General features: G+C 34.5%; 2 protein-coding genes across 2 annotated transcripts; one reads left to right on the top strand and one right to left on the bottom strand.

Moving 5' to 3' along the window:
- Positions 1 to 2266: 2266 nt before the first annotated feature.
- On the top strand, positions 2267 to 11970 carry LOC131973620 (hatching enzyme 1.2-like). Its single transcript, XM_059335663.1, has 8 exons — positions 2267 to 2345; positions 3096 to 3141; positions 3829 to 3981; positions 5238 to 5358; positions 8977 to 9155; positions 10229 to 10310; positions 10888 to 11018; positions 11874 to 11970. The coding sequence occupies exons 1-7, from the start codon at positions 2280 to 2282 to the stop codon at positions 11012 to 11014; spliced, it is 774 nt and encodes a 257-aa protein (XP_059191646.1). The 5' UTR covers positions 2267 to 2279; the 3' UTR covers positions 11015 to 11018; positions 11874 to 11970.
- Positions 11971 to 12765: 795 nt separating this feature from the next.
- Positions 12766 to 19066, bottom strand: LOC131973470 (high choriolytic enzyme 1-like). The gene is made up of 8 exons (XM_059335476.1): positions 18868 to 19066; positions 18704 to 18791; positions 17788 to 17836; positions 16892 to 17047; positions 15723 to 15840; positions 14744 to 14922; positions 13839 to 13920; positions 12766 to 13015 (listed from the first exon to the last, which is right to left on the bottom strand). Exons 2-8 carry the CDS (start codon positions 18770 to 18772, stop codon positions 12883 to 12885), a joined length of 786 nt encoding a protein of 261 aa, XP_059191459.1. The 5' UTR covers positions 18773 to 18791; positions 18868 to 19066; the 3' UTR covers positions 12766 to 12882.
- Positions 19067 to 19911: the final 845 nt, after the last annotated feature.

The following is a 19911-nucleotide window of genomic DNA, read 5'->3' on the forward strand; positions in this document are numbered from 1 at the left end:
TTTAATTTCTTTTCTTTTTTCTTGACGGATATCAATGTGTTTTTTATTCTGTGTTCTCTGTATTCTCTGGGTTAATCCATAATAATACAATAGAGTTTATCAATTCATTGTATTTTGAAATTATAATCTTTGCATCCTGCCATTTAAACAACAAGCTGGTGAAACAAATGGTATTTCAACAGAGGAACCAACCACATAACACTATGTAAAGTAGTTAAAAGTGAAAAAAATCAATAATAATAATAACCCAATAATATATTTTGAATGTACAAAACAGGGTAGTTCAGTAAAGGATCAGAATACATCTTTCACCACTGCTAAAATCATGCTACAAAAGTTTTTATGGGCTGCGTCTGGTTCAGCCAATCATCTCCTCTGTGTTTTGTCTCTCCTGGAGCCGCCTCGGCTCTATAAAATCCCCTTATCAATAAGTTTAACCAAGAAATACTTGTGAAATATACTTGCACATTTATATTTTCAGTACATTTTTACTCAATATCCATGAGTAAATTGAACTGGCTCGGCCTAGTTTTTATGTTTGCATTGTCCAAGTAACAATTTTTTAAATTGATAAATGAAATAAAAATAAACATTTGGAAAATGTCCACACAGAATTGTTTTTCTTTTACTCTAATAAAAAAGAAAAGTAAAGTTTATCATGTAAGGTAATGTCATGTGGAGATCAAATAAATTTGCAGTCTCCGGTGATGTTTTAAAATTTATATTAATGTAGGTAAAAGAGTTGCGGTATAAAGACAACAAAACTAGGTTTAAAACTATGTTTTCTTTTGAGAAAATTAACAAAAATACACCGTTTATCGTAGAAAGAAACTGTAAAAACAGGCATTATCGTCGGAGTTTAAACTTTCCGACAGACCGTGAACAGCTCACGGGTTACGAGCGTTTCTGATAGAACAAATTAACAATACGAAGCTTAAATTTGTGATATTTCTGTCAGAATCACTTTATTCTACAAGTAAAGATTAACATGTAAGGAGATAAAATGAATTTGATGTCTCTGGTGATGTTTTTACATTTTAAAATTTATATTAATGTAGGTCAAAGAGATTCAGGATAAAGACAACAAAACCAGATGAAAAAGAGCCGTTGACGCTCATTTACAGTAGCTATAAAAACTATCGGAACTGTAATGTGCACAAATGCAAAATTAAATACATAACTTAAGTTATTTTATAAATCCCCTGTTGCAATAGAAGGTGGAAAACATGCTCCCTGTCCAAATTAAACAAGATATAAACAGCTCTTATTCTGGGAATGAGCAATGTGGCATCAAGGTGAAATATTCTTATCAGGCTGAATTCAGTTTCCACTCCGTGTCTCCTCTCCGTCCTCATTCTCCTTTAAAGGAAAGTTTTCCGGCACTTTGGATGCTTTATAAAGTGAAGCTCGCTCGCTGTGTTTCTCTCCACTCAGAGATAGCAGTAAGTATCATTTATATACTCTCATCGACACTCTTTTAAATGCTGTTGTTTTTGTTGTTACAAAACGACGTCATTTTTTATTTGTTTCATTCAATTGTGTTTTATTCCAACAACATCTTTCATTCCAAATTCTGCTTTCTGGAATAAAAAATCTAGTAGGAAAAATTACTGAATTACTTATTTATTTATTTTTAGTTAAATCAAATAAATAGTATTATTATTATTAATTGTATTATTATTATTATTATTATTTACATTCTATTCATATATATTTTTAGTATTTTTTATATATATTTATTTTATCATCTTAGAAGTTGTCTTATTGGAATATATTGGGTTTAAAAAAGTGTATTAAACCATATTTGTTTATTAAGCTCCCCACTTCAAATAAAATTGTAAAAAATATATTATTATTATTATTACTATTAATATTATATAATTATCATTATAATTATATCATATATCATCATTATTTTATTTTAAATGACTGAATCATTAACTTATTTTTAGTTAAACTGAATTATTATTATTATTATTTTATTTTTTATTTTACTATAATTTCTACATTCTCATCAACACTCTTTTAAATGCTGTTAAAATCCAGGATCATCAATAAATCAGAATATAAAAGTGACCACATGTTCATAAATGGGCATTAAACGTAAAATAATCTTACTTTAATAAATAATATATAAACTGAGTAACACCATGGGAATAACAGAGTTCTTAAAAAGAATAAAAACAGTTGCATAGGGCAAGATTTAAGATCACAGGGACCTGAAACTGAAATGTTTTTAACTTCTCTGTTGTTTTTGTCTCTGCAGGTTATTTGTTGACATGGAGGTGAAATGCATTCTGGGCCTTGTGGTCCTGGTGGCCGTCTCAGTCTGGGCTGAGGAGGAGGTGAGTTTCTGCTCCGAATGAACAAATTATTTGTTCTATTGGGTTTTTTTTCAGTAATAATTATTTAATTAATTATTGATCCATCTAATTATTTAGTTTAGTTTTGTCTTGTCCTTACTTGAGCTATATTCATATCAATTATTTTTCATTATTTATAATATTTTATGTATTTGGTCTTGTCTTTACTTGAACTTAATTTATGTATGTATCTATCTTCTAAAAAAAAAAAAAGTTTCTTTTTATTCTGGTTTAGTCTGATCTTGACTTTTGCTTAGATATTTATTTATACATTTATTTATACATTTATTTATATAATTGTTCATTTTATTGCAATATTATTTATCTGTTAATGCTTTTAATTTTTTATATACCTGTCTATTTATTCATGTATTTAAATGTTTTATTCCTTGTTATATTTGATATAAAATATTCACAATCTGTGCTATAAATAAAAAAAGTATTTATAGTATAAAATACTTAATTTAGAGTACTAACTTTTAATACTTGATAAAATGTAAAATATAAAGAGTATAAAATAAGACCTGAAAGTAGCTGAATATTCCACAGAAGTACGGGACTTGAGTCTAAATTTGTTTTTCTGTCTCCCTTTTTATCATGAATTATAATTCCTGGAAAACTCCTTATCCTGTAAGTCTTTTTTTTACCCAAATAAAAAATCCTGAATGTTATTGTTTGGTAATAACTGATTTAATAAAAATAAAAACTTAATTTCCCACAGGTCCCTTTAAGGCTTTGACTACTTCAGAGCGGATTGAGAGAGTTAACAGGGACGCTGGTGAGTATTTTTATTACGTTTTTATTTTTCGCTCTGGTTCCTCCTGCAGCCAGTCACTAAACCACAGTCATGATTTAAGAAAAACTGAGGAAATAAGTCCTAAAAAGTATCCAAATTGTTTATATATATGGATTTCTCATATCTTATTTGTTTACTAACTCAACTATGTTGACTTTGTTTTATTCCAACAACAACTTTTGTTCTAAATTCTGCTTTCTGGAATAAAAATCTAGTGGGGAAAAATGATTAAATCTTTAATTTAATTTAATTTAATTTAATTTAATTTAATTTAATTTAATTTAATTTAATTTAATTTAATTTAGTAGTTATTATTTCATGGTAATTGTTTATTTATTTATTTTTAGTTAAATTAAATAATATTTTATTTTATCTAATCCTAATTATTTTTGAAAATCATATTATTTTATTTTTGTATTTATATTTTAATTATATATTTTTCACTATTTGTTTCTTTAAATATATACTCATTTTATTTATTTATTTATTTATTATTGTATTTATCGTCTTAGAAGTTGTGTAATTGCAATATATAGTGTTTAAAAATTTGTATTAAGCCATATTTGTTCACTCCCCACTACAGAGGACTTTAGCTTTTTGCAAAAAAACACAAATCGTCACGTGAATAAGTGAAAATGTTTCTTGTATCACTCTCCCTGTGTGCTGCAGTGCGCTCTCCTGACGAGCCGTACATTGAGGACGATGTTGCGATGCAGTCTGAGTCCGAGAGGAACGCGGATCCCTGCACCTCCTACGGCTGCATGTGGCCAAAGTCCGCCGACGGGAAGGTCTACGTGCCCTACGTCATCTCCAGAGTGTACTGTGAGTTCAAGTCAGACGTCCATTTTTAAAACTCATCTTAAAACCTATTTTTACTCTTGGCTTTCAACCACGCATGAGGCTCTTGTTTTAGTGTTTTATGGTTTGTTTTTACCTATTGTTTTTTAGATTGTTTTTTATTTTTAAAGCAATGAAACTATTTATTTTAGTGTTTATTTCCTGTTTTATTAATTTTATTGTTCTTGTTTGCTTGTTTATGTACAGCACTTTGTTGCGGCTGTGGTTATTTTTAAAGTGCTTTACGAGTAAAGTTGAGTTGAGTTGAGTTGAGTTGAGTTGAGTTGAGCTATAATTAAATTGTTTATTTATTATTATTATTATTATTATTATTATTATTATTATCATTCATTTACTTATTATTTATGGAGATGAAAAAGCAACTTATATTTATATATTTGTCAATGTCATTATTTATAATTTCACCTTTTTTGTCTTGTCTTTACTTGAGATTTATTAATATATTCATCTATCTTATTTATAATATTTTGTTTTTTGTCTTGTCTTTACTTGAGCTTTGATTATATTTTTATCTGTCTTATTATTTATAATATCTTATTTATTTATTTATTTATCTAATTTTAATTTTATAATTTATTTTTCAGGGGTTTTATTCATAATATTACCTTCTTGGTCTTGTCTTTACTTAATTTGTGTATTTATTTATTTATGTTATTATTTATTACAGTATCTTTCTACTTGACATTTGATATTTTTTTATTTAATAAATCTAATTGTAATTTTATTTTATTTACCTTTCTATTTATTCTATGTATTTAAATCTGTTTTATTCCTTGGTATATATAATCTAAAACAGTCACTATATGTGCTATAAAGAAAAAGTATTAAGAGTATAAAATACTATATATAATCTACAAAATATTAAACATTATTTACATATTTATCTATGTAATTATCTGATATATATTATATTCTTTCCAACTTTCTTCAGTAACTGCTAGCTTATAAAATACAATAAAATAGACTTATTTTGGTAAACTTAATAAGCAAAAGTCCTTGTTATGGAGTATTTTTACATGAATCATTCAATCAATCAGATTTTATTTCAACAGCACTTTTAACACAAATAAAATGTACACAAAGCAAAAAAATACCTGAACTACAAATAATAATAAAAACACACACAGCATTTTATGAAAAACCTTAAAACTTCACACAGTTGTACCTCCAGGTTGATGTAAAACCCTGACGTTTTTTAACTGTTGTTGGTTGTTTTTCAGCCCCTCGTGAGGTGTCCATCATCAAGCGTGGCCTGAATTCCTTCCACGATGTCTCTTGTATCCGCTTCGTCCAGCGCAGCAGCAGCCAGAGAGAATACCTGAACATCCAGTCCCTGAATGGGTGAGCAGGTCAATCATAGTGTCTCATTAGATCAGATAGTTTGGCAGGAAACAAATGAAATACGTTGTCATAGAATATTTGATTGATTGTCCAGTATGTTTACAACTTGTTAGATGAATTTATGCACAAAATATCATCATAATGTGGATAAAAAGTGTGATCTATTCATCCATTTTCTTCCATTTATCTGGGGCCGGGTCGTGGGGTCAGCAGGACAGACGAGATTATATAATCTCTCCAGTGTGTTCTGGGTCTTCCTCCTTACCAGTTCCTTCTGCAAATAAAACCTTGTTTATTATCCAGCAGGCAGGGTTGCCTTTAGTAGTTTTATAATTGAGTGTGCTTGTAAGAGTACACTATATACTATCCACCAGGATTCTTCCTAATAATCTTCCATTTCTTTGTGTTCGGTGGACTACTCCTCCCGGAGTTTTGGTTGTACATACACCAAAAAGGTATCAAATCGACCGGCTCAGCCATGACAAGTGTGTTATGACTTTTCTAAGGGTTTTAACAAACGGTTTTCAAATTATTCTGCAAAAACATGCCAAAAAATTCCCCGCAATGTTACCTTATGGAGAGACTAGAGTGGATGACACAATCTCTAGAGTGGGAGAGAAAAAATTGCCAAAAAATAAATTTGGAAACTGCGCTCAAGGCAGCAGATGCCACTCTACAGAACAATTTATACATAGAAATGTAGGAAAATTCTCCTTCTCACTCACATTGGTCTGCTAAAGATGTCAGAGTTTTAGTTTGGGCGTAGGACGCACAGATGTATGAGGGGCCGTATTGGCCATAATTCAGAATTACCATTCACACACACTTATAAAACAAAACACATTCACACACTATAGTAAAAACCTCACACACATACAAGTGAAATGCGTTCACAAACACTACTGAAATGTTATGCTGTCTCACACACACTACTGAAAAGCTTTTATACACACAACTGAAATGCTTTTATACATACAACTAAAAGGTTGTGCTCTCACACACACTACTGAAATGCTTTTATATATACAAGTGAAATGCTTTCATACATACAACTGAAATGCTTTCATACATACAAGTGAAATACTTTCATACATACAAGTGAAATGCTTTCATACATACATGTGAAATATTTTCATACATACATGTGAAATGCTTTCATACATACAACTGAAATGTTGTGCTCTCACACACATTGAAATGCTCTCATAAATAATACTGAGATTTCAATGTAACCGGAAGGCATTTCAGTGTAAAAGGAAGGCAGCTCAGAAGAGGAAGTGGAACGGCTTTGGAGCGCACATGTCGTCCCGGGAGCTCTCCGGTAATTTAACAGAAGCTGCTGCTTTACTGAACAACATTTTGGCATCGGCAGAGACAATTCGAACATTGTCTAATGCAACAACCGGGCAACAGTCACAGGTTGCCTCAGGTGCCGACACGGTGGAGAGTCGACTGGTGTCGCTTTTTCCATCTCGCGACCGCAGCAGCCGCAACAACCAGCCACAGCCAGCTGCTGGTCCGGTCTGGACTTCCGTGCCGGTATAAAGCTCAGCAGAGCTTCGGCACATGGACATCGTGCACAAGGAGAAGAAGGTGAGATGGATATTTACCCAGTGTATTACTATTCTAACTATGTTGCTGCTATAAGCGCCTGAGAAGACGATAGACATGTTTTGTTTTGTTTTTCTTGCCGACGTTAAAACACATTAGGGTCACCATTTCATGCCCATTCCGGGTTAAAGGAGATCTTTCGTTTGGCATTTTCAGACTTTCAGTCACTGAGAGCTTGATTGACAGCCTGGTGGTAGCAACTGGCTTGAGCAGGTGTTACGCGAATCAACACATGGCTAATTTGAATATTCAAATGAGCCATGTGTTGATTCGCCATAACACGCGCTCAAGCCAGTTGCTACCACCAGTGTGTTAACGTCGGCAAGAAAAACAAAACAAAACATGTCTATCGTCTTCTCAGGCGCTTATAGCAGCAACATAGTTTGAATAGTAATTGTTGTTGCGGCTGCTGTGGTTGCGAGATGGAAAAAGCGACACCAGTCGTCTCTCCACCGTGTCGGCACCTGAGGCAACCTGTGACTGTTGCCCGGTTGTTGCATTAAACAATGTTCGAATTGTCTCTGCCGATGCCAAAATGTTGTTCAGTAAAGCAGCAGCTTCTGTTAAATTACCGGAGAGCTCCCAGGACGACATGTGCGCTCCAAAGCCGTTCCACTTCCTCTTCTGAGCCGCCTTCCTTTTACACTGAAACACCTTCCGGTTACACTGAAATGCCTTCCAGGTACACTGAAATCTCAGTAGTATTTATGAGAGTGTTTCAATAATGTGTGTGAGAGCACAACATTTCAGTTGTATGTATAAAAGCATTTCACATGTATGTATGAAAGCATTTCACTTGTATGTATAAAAGCATTTCACTTGTATGTATGAAAGCATTTCACATGTATGTATGAAAGCATTTCACTTGTATGTATGAAAGCATTTCACTTGTATGTATGAAAGCATTTCACATGTATGTATGAAAGCATTTCATATGTATGTATGAAAGCATTTCACTTGTATGTATAAAAGCATTTCACTAGTGTGTGTGAGAGCACAGCCTTTTAGTTGTATGTATAAAAGCATTTCAGTTGTGTGTATGAAAGCATTTCACTTGTATGTATAAAAGCATTTCACTAGTGTGTGTGAGAGCACAGCCTTTTAGTTGTATGTATAAAAGCATTTCAGTTGTGTGTATGAAAGCTTTTCAGTAGTATGTGTGAGAGCATTTCACTAGTGTCTGTGACAGCATTTCACTAGTGTGTGTGAGAGCATTTCACTAGTGTGTGTGAGTGCATTTCACTAGTGTGTGAGAGCATTTCACTAGTGTGTGTGACAGCATTTCACTAGTGTGTGTGAGAGCATTTCACTTGTGTGTGTGTGAGAGCATTTCACTAGTGTGTGTGTGAGAGCATTTCACTAGTGTGTGTGAGAGCACAACATTTTAGTTGTATGTATAAAAGCATTTCAGTTGTGTGTATGAAAGCTTTTCAGTAGTGTGTGTGAGACAGCATAACATTTCAGTTGTGTTAGTGAACGCATTTCACTTGTATGTGTGTGAGGTTTTTACTATAGTGTGTGAATGTGTTTTGTTTTATATGTGTGTGTGAATGGTAATTCTGAATTATGGCCAATACGGCCCCTCATACAGATGCGCCACCAACACGCACCCACAGCCTCATAGACCGCCATGTTAAAAAGGCGGGAACATTTCTGGAGGAAAGCAGAGGTACCAATTTCTTCTGATTGCTCTAAAAAAACAATTTCTTCATTTTTCTCCACCAAACACATATGTAGACGTTCGGGAAGAACTAAGGATGCTCAAAGTGAAGTCTGTTCAATGATAGGGACTACGGTTTGGCCAAAAATACTTTCAGTTCAAGTTGAACTTTTAGCTGTTGTTCTCTCTCTCTCTCAGTGGTGTCAAATGTCACAGAAGCAGCTGTGGTTGATTGCTCTGCTCTGATTGGTAGTCAGCACCTGGTCCTGGTTGCTGTTGATGTATTAGCCTGTTTGCTATAACGAAACATGTATAAATGCACTGTGATCTGTCCTGAATCGTCGCAGGTGCTACTCCTACATTGGTCGTCTCAGCAATGGTCAGAATCTGTCCCTGGCACGTAATGGCTGCGTCTACCACAACACGGTCCAGCACGAGGTCCTCCACGCTCTCGGCTTCCACCACGAGCAGAAACGCTCCGACCGCGACCAGTACATCCGCATCGTGCTGGAGAACGTCACCCCTGGTGGGTACTTCAGGGGAAATACACTTGTTTGTTTTGAGTCAGGTGACAGCGACAGCCAAATGGATGCTAGGCGGGTTTAAAAGTATATTTTCTTTTGAGAAAATTACCAAAAATACACAGTTTATCTTAAAAGAAACTGTAAAAACAGGCATTAATAGTCAGAATTTAAACTTCCGACAGTCTTTGAACGGATCATAGGTTACAAACATTTCTGTTAGAAAAAGTAAATAAGGGGCGTCCCGGTGGCTCACACTGGTAGAGCGCGTATCATTAAGGCTGAGTCCTTCCTGCAGCGGACCCGGGTTCGAATCTGGCCTGAGGTCCCTTTGCCACATGCGAAATGCCAAGCAAAAATGCCAAAAAAAATAATCTTTAAAGACAAAGTAAACAAAATGAAGCTTAAAATGTTGGTATTTCTGTCAAATCTCTTTATTCTACATGTGTCATTTAAAATAAAGCGTTTGCATTAACAGATCCTGTTAAAACATTAAATTCCTCAGAGACACTGTGAAGACATGATTGATTCTGCTGAGACCAATGGTCACGTGACAAATATTCACTGAGAATCTGTTTACACAGAGCTGAGAGGAGAGGACAGCAGAGGCTGGAAACATGACAATACTTCAATATGTAGAATTTGTGGAGACCCCATTTTTTCATGACACTTGTGGGCACTTGGAAAAATGTTGTACAGTGTATATGATTTCCATTTTATTCCAATTTAAAAATAATTATTTATCAGATTAATTCAACTTGGGTTTTTCTATTTTTCTGATTTCTATCATTCTAACTGTGTTATGCTGCACAAAGACATATTTGTTCCCACTTCTAGCCATGATTGTGCTGATTCCATAGAGCTGCAAGACTTATAGATTTATATATATTTTTTAATGTAAAACTTCCCTCACCTGCACTTCGTCTCCCTCTCTCATGAAAGCCGTGAATGTGTTTCTCAAAATATTGAAATATTCTTTTTTAAAAACATACATGAGCACAGGCTTCAGGATTTGAGCCCCATCGACATAAACACAGGTGGATCTCATGATAAATCTGTTTTATTCTCAAATCTTCAGGAATGGAGCACAACTTTGACAAAGTCAACACTCTGAACCAGGGAACCACCTACGACTACGGCTCCGTCATGCACTATCACGAGTAAGTGAAGCTAAATCAGCTTGATTGCAACCAGTTGTGGAAAGTAACTAAGTACATTTACACAAGTACTGTACTTGAGTACAATTATGATGTACTTTACTTAAGTATTTCAATTTTATGAAACTTTATATTTCTACTTATAGAATATTGTTCTTTTTACTCCACTACCTAAGTGCAGTAATTGAATAACTGGTCATGATGCATCTTTTTGTGGTTTTGTGTAAAGTTGTTTGTGACTCCTTGTGATCATTTTGTGTCTTTGTTGGAAATTTTTTTGTCTTTCCTGGATTTTTGTGAGGCTTTGTGTTTTTTTTGTATCCATTCATAGTCATTTATTGTCTCTTTGTGAACATTTTAGGCCTTTTTTTTTATCGTTTTGTGTTTTTTCTGGTCACTTTGCGTCTGTTTGTGGTGATATTGTGTCTCTTCTGGTGGTTTTACTTTACTTGAGTATTTTCTATTTTATATAACTTTATACTTAAAAGTTAAAACTTTAATACTTAAAGTGCTTCATATTGAACTATTATCTTTTCTGCAGATATTGTGGTCATTAATGTTTTTCTTTCTGTGCTTTCAGATACGCTTTCTCTAAGAACAACCAGCCGACTCTGGTGGCCATCCCCGACTCCAGCGTTCAGTTTGGCGTGGCCTCCGAGATGAGCCAGAAGGACATCATCCGGCTCAACAAGCTGTACGGCTGCTGAACAGGTGAAGCTCCACCACACAGCTACTACAGGGATTGACTGAAAAGCTTATTTCCAATATGTCAATATTAAAAATATAATTATAAAATAAAATGAAATAAAATAAAATAAAATGAAATAAATGAACGAACGAACAAATAAATAAATACAAAATTAAAAATAAAACAAAAATCTCATAAAATTGTATACAGACAGAGAAATGCATGCAAAAAAAATCAAGCAAAAATAAACAGCCACATTCATTCATTTATTTAAATTCCAAAAAGAGTGGGAAGAAGTACAATTTATTTAATCCCACCCCTTCAACATAATTAGTAATATTTATTTATTTATTTATTTATTTTAGGTTTAAATATTATTTATCAAATCATCTTCTTTATCGATGCAGGCCTATACAATAATACACAATAATTTATTTACAATTATTAATTTACTCAGACTTACTCTAATATATTAATACTAATCTTTATCTAACAATACATTTTAAATTACTTGCAAACATATTTTTCCTATATCTCCTTAACTTATCTCTTTTATAAACTACAGTACAATATTGTTTTTTATATTATAGTATATTATATAATAATATAATTGTTCTGTAATATAAATTACATGTAATGTACATATGTATTAATTATTACAATATTACACTATAACATATACCATATATGATCATATATTTTTTTTATGTCTTAAAGAATAAAAAACATAAACAAACAGTAGAAAAAAATAAACATTAACATCATCACATATGATTTTCTGAATTTTACTTGTATCTGAGTATTATCACAGTGTGGTGTTAAAGATGAGTAAAATAAAATTGATTTTCCAATCTGTGACGTCTCTTTCTTTTTTCTAGGTGACTGTGATGCAGGAAGAGACTCACCATCATCATCACAACCATTGGGTTTTCAAATTCAGTATTCTTTAATTAACAATAAAATCGCTTGAAAACATACAGTTGTCATGATTGTGTTCATTCACGGTTATTTTTTTACTTTGAAACATTATAAAATTGATTAAAAAACACAAGTAAAAGAGGTTCTCTGCCATTATATAACCACTGAACAGATTAAATAAATATTGTCTCAGTAACAATATTGCTCTGTTTTCTAAATTCAGTCCACTTATAAATAATTCTGCAAATTAAATATGTATATGCCATTTTTGGCCTCTAATGTTATTGCCATCAAGATGCTTTCTTCTCCTAATAGGTATTACAGGTAATAATTACAATATCGTTAATAATCGCTTTTGATAGCTCTGAGTAGCTGGGTGTTGTATGAATAAATTCTGTTTTATACCAATATTTAAAAAATAATTAATCAGAGAAATTCAATTTGAGATTTTTAAATTTTGATTTATGTTATTAAAACCGTTATTCTACACAAGATACTTTTTTTTTTAGTTCCTTCTGCTTCCTTCTAGCCATAATTGTGCTGTTTTCATAGAGCTGCAGGACTTATATACTATTGTAGTGAAATAAAAGGACACATTGAGTAAAATGTCCAGAGGGTTAAAAGCAGAGGCAAATAAATATGTTGCTTTTTTCCTTGTAATCTGTTACAGCCGCATCAGTTAAATTACTAAAAACTCAATAAAATGGTTAAATAGTTTCAGTCAACCATAGAAAATATATTTCTCTATCATGATGAAATACTTTTCAGTAATGAGACAACAACAGGTATGTTTAACATGAATATTTATTGATTGAAGTTAATTGATTCCCTCCACCTTTCAGCAAACAGGAAAGTCCTTCACTCAAACGAATCCAGACTTTCCCTGTTTAGGAACAATCAAATGGAGAGTAAAAGTGGAATAGATATAGTTAAAGTTATCTGTCAGAATACCAAACAACATCTGATGATCTAGTTGCTGCAGTACAGCAGGTTGATGCGGTTGATGTCGTTGCGGCTCATCTGCGTGGCCGTGCCGAACACGGACCTGGGGTTGGGGACGGCCACCATGGTCGGGCTCTGGTTGTCCTTGGAGAACGCCAGTCTGAAAGGGAAACACGAGCAGAGTCGTCGGTTATCTTACATTTCTCTGCTTACATTGTGATTGTATACAGGTGCATCTCAATAAATAAGAATATCGTAGAAAAGTTTATTTATGTCAGTAATTCAATCAAAAAGTGGAAATAACACATTATATAGATCTATTACATACAGAATGAAGCATTTCGTGTCTTAATTTTTATTCATTTCTTCTAATTATAATGATTATAGCTTACATTTAACGAAGACCTAAAATTCAATGTCTCAAAAATTTTGAATATTACAAAAGACCAATTTTATAAAGTATGTTTAATATGGAAATGTTGGCCTCTGAGAAGTATGTCCATCAATTTAATCCATAATAATAATAATAATAATGATAATAATAATAGTTTTGAGTATCAGAATCTGTTTTTTTTTTATTGCCAAGTAAGTTTTCACACTTTTGCTGTGGTGTATTGGTGCAAAACAACAAAGTAGTAAAATATAGGCATACAGTTGTGGAAAAAATTATTAGACCACCCTTTTTCTTAATTTTTTTGTTCATTCTAATGCCTGGTACAACTAAAGGTGCAGAAAACAAGGGTGGTCTAATCATGTTTTCCATGACTGTTTATGCACTCAATACTTGGTTGGGGCTATTTGACTTTAACTACTGGAAATTGACTTTTCCATGATATTCTAATTCATTGAGATGCACCTGTATATGATGTACCAAGCTTTGATTCTGACAGGATCAAACTGGAGATATTCTGTATATCTTATTTGATAAATATCACATGAAAAGATCTGAACCAATAGGAATAGATGGATTCAGTTTGACTGACCTGCCGTAGTGCATGACGGAGTCGTAGTCGTACGGAGTCCCCTGGTTCAGAGTGTCGATCTTGTTGAAGTTGTAAGCTTGACCTGCACCGACAGAATAGTTACTTATACTTCAGTAAAAGTTGCACTAATATCGCATAAAAAACAGTGATGGAATGTAACTATTTTGCTATTTTTATACTATGTTTTACTTCTATTTAAATATATCTTCTATTTCTTTCCATTCTTAGTTGGAGTAGCTGTAGCAAAACCAAATTTCTCTCCAGGGATCAATAAAGTATTCTGATTCTGATAACTAAGAAGGCTTAAGTACAATTTTGAGGTACTTTACCTGTGAATATAGTATGTAACTTTACATTTCTGCTTCTAGAGGTAAATATTGTACTTTTTACTTCACTACATTTAGCTGACAGCTTTAGTCACCTTTCAAGTACAAATTTAACATAATAAACATGATAAATGTGTAGTTATTCAACTTTTTTTTCAATTAAACCACATAACAGTATTTTAAGTACTTAAAATGAGCCTGACCTTGATAAAAAAAAATAAAATGCTGCTTACATAAATGCATCAACAATAAAAATAATCCAACAATATATTTAGAATATATAAAACAATCTGAGTACATAACAGAATTTTTACTTGTACTGGAGTAATTTCACAGTGTGGTATTAGTACTTTTACTGAAGTATTAAGGGATCTGAAAACTTCTTCCACCACTGGTAAAACACACTATTACAAGTTAAAAGCCTGCATCTGGGTACAGGCAGTTTAGTTCCATTATATACTGTCAAAAGTGTTTATATATCAGTCTCATTATATGGCACAAAATATGCTCTGAAATCTCCAAATCCACAGTTCGATGTTGAAGTCAACAGAGAATCAGTCTGTGAATCAGTTTCTCTACCTTTGAGGATGTTCTGCTCCACAACCCGGATGTGCTGGTCCCTGTCGGAGCGGCACTGCTCGTGGTTGAAGCCCAGAGCGTGCAGCAGCTCGTGCTGCACCGTCCCGTGGTAAATGCAGCCCCGGCGGCTCAGAGACACAGTCTGGGCGTTCCCCTGGCGACCCACGTAGGAGTAGCACCTGCAAGGACGTCACATAGCAAAGATACTTCAGCTGCTTTCTTACTGTATGTAGTTCTGGGTCAAGTTGTCATATAGACACATAGGAATGAACCAGGCGGCAACCTCCGGGTCTGAGCAGTGAGGCAAACCAGGAAGTGCCTTAAGCTGCATTCTACCAAAAATTCCAACAGGGGGCGCTGACGGAGGCTGCAGAAGCATTTCGGTCCATTCATTTCAATACAAAATGAGTCAACTTCATGATTTATTACCTCAGAATTTTTTTTTAGTTAACAACACTATGGTCTCAATCGCTAGTAAAAAATCTTCTTCAAGACAATTTGCTAATGTGTTAATAGTGTAAATAATGGCCCCATTTAGAAGATAAAATATGATTTGGGGCGTGGCTACCTTTGATTGATAGGTGGCTAACAAGGCGAGCCGTCATCAGGAGAGAAGCAGAACAATGCGTATCCACGCCAACGTGTCAATATATATTTTTTAAAAAGGACGTTTACGGTTTGGTCTCATAACTTTGACCCTTTCGCTGTATTTTCACTTATTGACAATTTATTTGAACGTTTTGTTCATTAAAAATGTCTTGTTCAGCGTTTGGTAACGTATATTTTGTTTTTGTTTTTTGCTAGCTAAAACTAAACAAGCTAACATCCCAGCTAATGCTAACATGAATTAGCAGCGACTGCGATCAGTCAGGTTGCCGGTGAAGCGAGGCGTCACGGTCACTACGTCCATTATTTATATAAAGTCTATGAAATAAACCAAGTTAGAATAAAGACTACAGGATATTTAACCGACACGTACCCGTCCAGAGACTGGATGTAGAGGAAGTCCCTCTCGTTTCTCCGGGGGTAGAAGCGAATGCAGGTGGAGTAGGAGAAGGAGTTGATGCCTCTGTTGATGATGTTCAACTCCTGAGTACCTGCAGGGCAAACACACAAAGACAAAAACAACAGTTTGGGAGGGAAAAGCCAGAGAGGGAGATTTGTTTTATATTTTAAGCTAAATCCAACATTTAATCACTCTGGCCTGTCACAATAACTATTTCTGTTAGACGATACGTTGTCCCAGAAATTATTGCCATGAATGACATTTTAAAGATCAATTTATGCAGCTGTAAGAATGCAGTTACACCAACTAAATATCTCAAGAGATTTGGAATTGAAAGTTTGCCTCGCTAGGGAAACTCAAAACTAGACTTGAAGTTGGCAACATTTAAGGTTTAAGTGTTGGGCCGTAGACTTTTTAAGCATTTTTTTAAATGCATATATAAGCTACACACAGATTGCTTTGGGCCTACATGATAAATGAAAATGAAAATGAAAAGAAATAACCATTTCATTTAATTCTTTTTTTTGTTGTCACAGCCGCAAAGAGCCACTGCAAATGGCCTGAAGACCCTAGATCAGGGGTAGGCAAAAAAATGATACCAAATGTAATTTCTTTTCTATTTCTTTACATTTTAATTTTCATTGATTGTCGGTGTAGGCCCAAAGCAATTTGTATTCTTCAATTATAAAATGTGTTGCTTATATACAGCATTACATTTTATGTTATTTTTACATTTTAGTCAACTAAAATGTGCACCATAGCTTCAGAAAGTCTACAGCTCGACATCTTAACCTCTTAAAACCTCTTAAAAATTTCGCCAACGTCAAGTCTAGTTTTGAGTTTTTCCTTCAATTTCCAAATCTCCTGAGATATTTCTTCGGTGTCCAGCCTCTCATTTGTACTTGGGTCTTGGCTGCATTCTGACAAAATCATACTAATAAATGCTCATTATGATATATTAGTATTGTTGGTAGGGTAATTTAGACTCAGGATGCTGTTTCATCTTCATTGTGAGGCTCAAAATAAGGTTTGCGGCTCCATTACGATATTTTTTCTCTTTTTTTTGGCCAACAATGGCTTTTTAGTTAGTAAAGGTCTATGGTCTCCCTGCTGCAGTGTGCAGGATGTTTGGAGGAACTCACTGTAGTGGTTGGCGATGACGTAGGGAATGTAAACCTTTCCATCGGTGGCTTTGGGCCACATGCAGCCGCGGCGCACACAGGGGTCGGCGTTCCTGGTGTAGGCCTGACGGGACACGGCGATGTCGCCGATGACCTCGATACCGTCACGGTCACGTCCTGCAGAGAGCACGAGGGAGGAGAGACAGCTGTGAGATTACAGCGTGTGATTGTTACACAATAAGTACGAGGACTGAACCCTCCTGTTCTGTTCTTGTCTCAGGAACAGCAATAGACCTAATGTTAGTGGGTCAATTTGATTTAATTATCAAAAAAGTGTCAGATATTAATTATATTATATATTATTAGGCTATATTATATGGGCTCACAGCAAGAGGGTTGCCGGTTCGACTCCGGCCTGCGGCTCTTGTGTGTGGAGTTAGCATGATAGCATGTTAGCATGTTCTTCCCATGTCAGCGTGGGTTCTCTCTGGGTACTCTGGCTTCCTCCCACAGTCCAAAAACATGCACTTACATTTAATTGGTGACTCTAAATTGCCCGTAGGAGTGAATGAAAGCGTGATTGTCTGTCTCTATGTGTCTGCCCTGTGATAGTCAGGAGACCTGCCCAGGGTGTATATATATATATATATATATATATATATATATATATATACAATATTATATTATATTATATATACATTTTCTTGATATGTATCCAGGTTATAAGACTTTGCTGCTCCCCTCTGGCTCTGGCCTACCTGGACTCAATCTTTTCTTTTCTTTTCTTTTCATATGAGCGGACATTTGTATGTAAAGTGTTACCAAAACATTTGCTGCGAAAAATTCCTGATCAATGAAACCCGTCCACCTAACTCGGTAAAGTCAGTGACCAGTAAATATATTTACTGTTTCCTTACCGAGGTCCTTGTTGGCGTTCTCCAGCTGCTCTGTGACGGTCGGGTCGCCCTGGAAACACAAAGTGATGGAAATTGTGAAAAAACTGTCAAAAAGAAAAATTTCTTTACCGTTCAAGTATGAGAAAAGCACATTTAAACTGCCATAAAACTGAGATACTCTACTCTTTAGTGTTTTGTGTTTCAACTGTGTTGTTAGTAGGTAAAAATAATAAGCACAATTAGTTTTGTTAATATTTAAACCACAGTATTTAATATGAGCACTCATTGAATTTGGAAATATCAAAAATGTATGGAACTTAAACAAAAATAAAAATAAAATAAACCTTTATTTTCTTTCTACTTTAAATAGTTCAACTGCAAAGCATTCTACGGAAGCCCTAAATGGCCATGCATTCATATATTTTTTTCCCTCCGTTTTTTTCGTGATAGCGAGTTAATTTAATTTGTTTTCTCAAGATCTTGAGAAAATATTAAATATCTCGTTATCTTGGGAAACAACAGTTGTTTTCCCGAGATAACAAAATAATTTTCTCGAGATCTCGAGAAATCAAACGAAATTAACTTGTTATCACGAGAAAACAAAAGGAAAAAAATATATGATATATGTTATGATATATATGTGGTTCTATGAGCTCACGGAGAGCGAGGAGACCTGTTATAGATGTCCGCTCAAGTTACCAAATATGGTTCTTTGCCCTAAACCTACTTTTTAACCTTAAAAGGATACAATCTAAACCTTATACAATATACCCCTTATTTCTGGTTTAAACCGGTTGGTACCTGGAGACTCTGTTCTGAACAGAAGGTCAGACTGTGGCTTCTCTTAGTAAAGAAGAAACTCTTATATTATATGTAACATAAATTATACCATATTTGTAAAATAAAATATACTGCAGAGCTCCAGGTGTGGCCTTACCTGTGCCTCGGTCCAGGCTGAGACTGCCAACAGGACCAGGAGGCCCAGGATGCACTTCATCACGGCCATGTTACCAACAATCTGCAGGCTGAAACACAAAAAAACACCAGTCAGACCAAAAAACACTCAGTATTAGGAGTATAAGGAGCCACAGGAGCACTTACCTTCAGCTGTTTATTTCAGGGAGGAAGGTTGGAGATGAGATGCTCTTCAGGGCTCAGGTCGACTCTTTTATAGCAGCAGAACGTACGCGGGGCATTACCGCCTTAATCCTGCACATAAAGCTTCATATTTACCTTGTTAAAGCTCCATAAACGTAGAGTTGATTTTTCACGTTGATGAGGTCCACCCTTAGCAGATATACGGCAGCTCTAATCCAGAGACAACAAAGAAGTGTTGAAGAGTTTAATGCTGATATTGATCTGAATTAAGTGTCCTAACTGCTCCCAGATTAATGAATCACTAGAGGAGGTCAGGGTCACTGACACGCTGCCAGATCAATCCTCAGCTCTACATGTTTGTCCTTAATGAATGAACAATGGTGGTGTTGTAAAGAGCCGACCCTGACAGTGGACGAGGCCTTTTCAGCCTCTTTACTGACTATTTCTGTCACTTTATCTGCTGCTATTAAAGCTTTGCTACTGTCACTTCCAATAAGGGAGAATACATTCACTCAAGTACTTTACTCTAGTTTAATTCTGAGTAACTTGCACTAGAATATTTCCATTTTCTGACACTTTATACACATTTCAGAGGTAGTAATATATAATGTAGCACAGGGATGGGCAACTTAAATGCTGCAGGGGGCCACAATTTTTCATGACACTACCACAGGGCCACATAAAGGACCGTGCACTTAACCAGATATGATGAAACTGCAATTTTAAATATGTTTACAGTGCAGTAACTTAACATATTTCATGCTCAAATGCATGCACACTGCTAAAAATGTGTGTCTAAAAACAAGATAAAAACACTAAATCTGAGGGAAATGATCTTGCTGCATGGACAGATAATTTCACTTGACAAGATGTCTTGAATTAAGATTGTTAAATCTAGAAATAAGCATGTTAAACACTTAAAATATGAAATTTAGTCTTAAAACAAGATAAATTATCTAACACTTCTAAATCTAAGTTTGTTTTATCTTAAGAACCAAATTATTTACAGTGTTTAACAGTATAAATAGGAAGCTCCCTACCGACATC

This window comes from Centropristis striata, chromosome 6 (genome assembly GCF_030273125.1).
Source record: "Centropristis striata isolate RG_2023a ecotype Rhode Island chromosome 6, C.striata_1.0, whole genome shotgun sequence".
NCBI lineage: Eukaryota > Metazoa > Chordata > Actinopteri > Perciformes > Serranidae > Centropristis > Centropristis striata.

Coding starts and splice junctions, on each gene's coding strand:
- LOC131973620 (XM_059335663.1), top strand. CDS start 2,280: ATGGAGGTGAAATGCATTCTGGGCCTTGTGGTCCTGGTGGCCGTCTCA. Junction 5,359..8,976: donor AACATCCAGTCCCTGAATGG/GTGAGCAGGTCA, acceptor GAATCGTCGCAG/GTGCTACTCCTACATTGGTC. Junction 9,156..10,228: donor GCTGGAGAACGTCACCCCTG/GTGGGTACTTCA, acceptor TCAAATCTTCAG/GAATGGAGCACAACTTTGAC.
- LOC131973470 (XM_059335476.1), bottom strand. CDS start 18,772: ATGGCCGTGATGAAGTGCATCCTGGGCCTCCTGGTCCTGTTGGCAGTC. Junction 14,923..15,722: donor TACATCCAGTCTCTGGACGG/GTACGTGTCGGT, acceptor ACGTCCTTGCAG/GTGCTACTCCTACGTGGGTC. Junction 13,016..13,838: donor TCCGTCATGCACTACGGCAG/GTCAGTCAAACT, acceptor TTTCCCTTTCAG/ACTGGCGTTCTCCAAGGACA.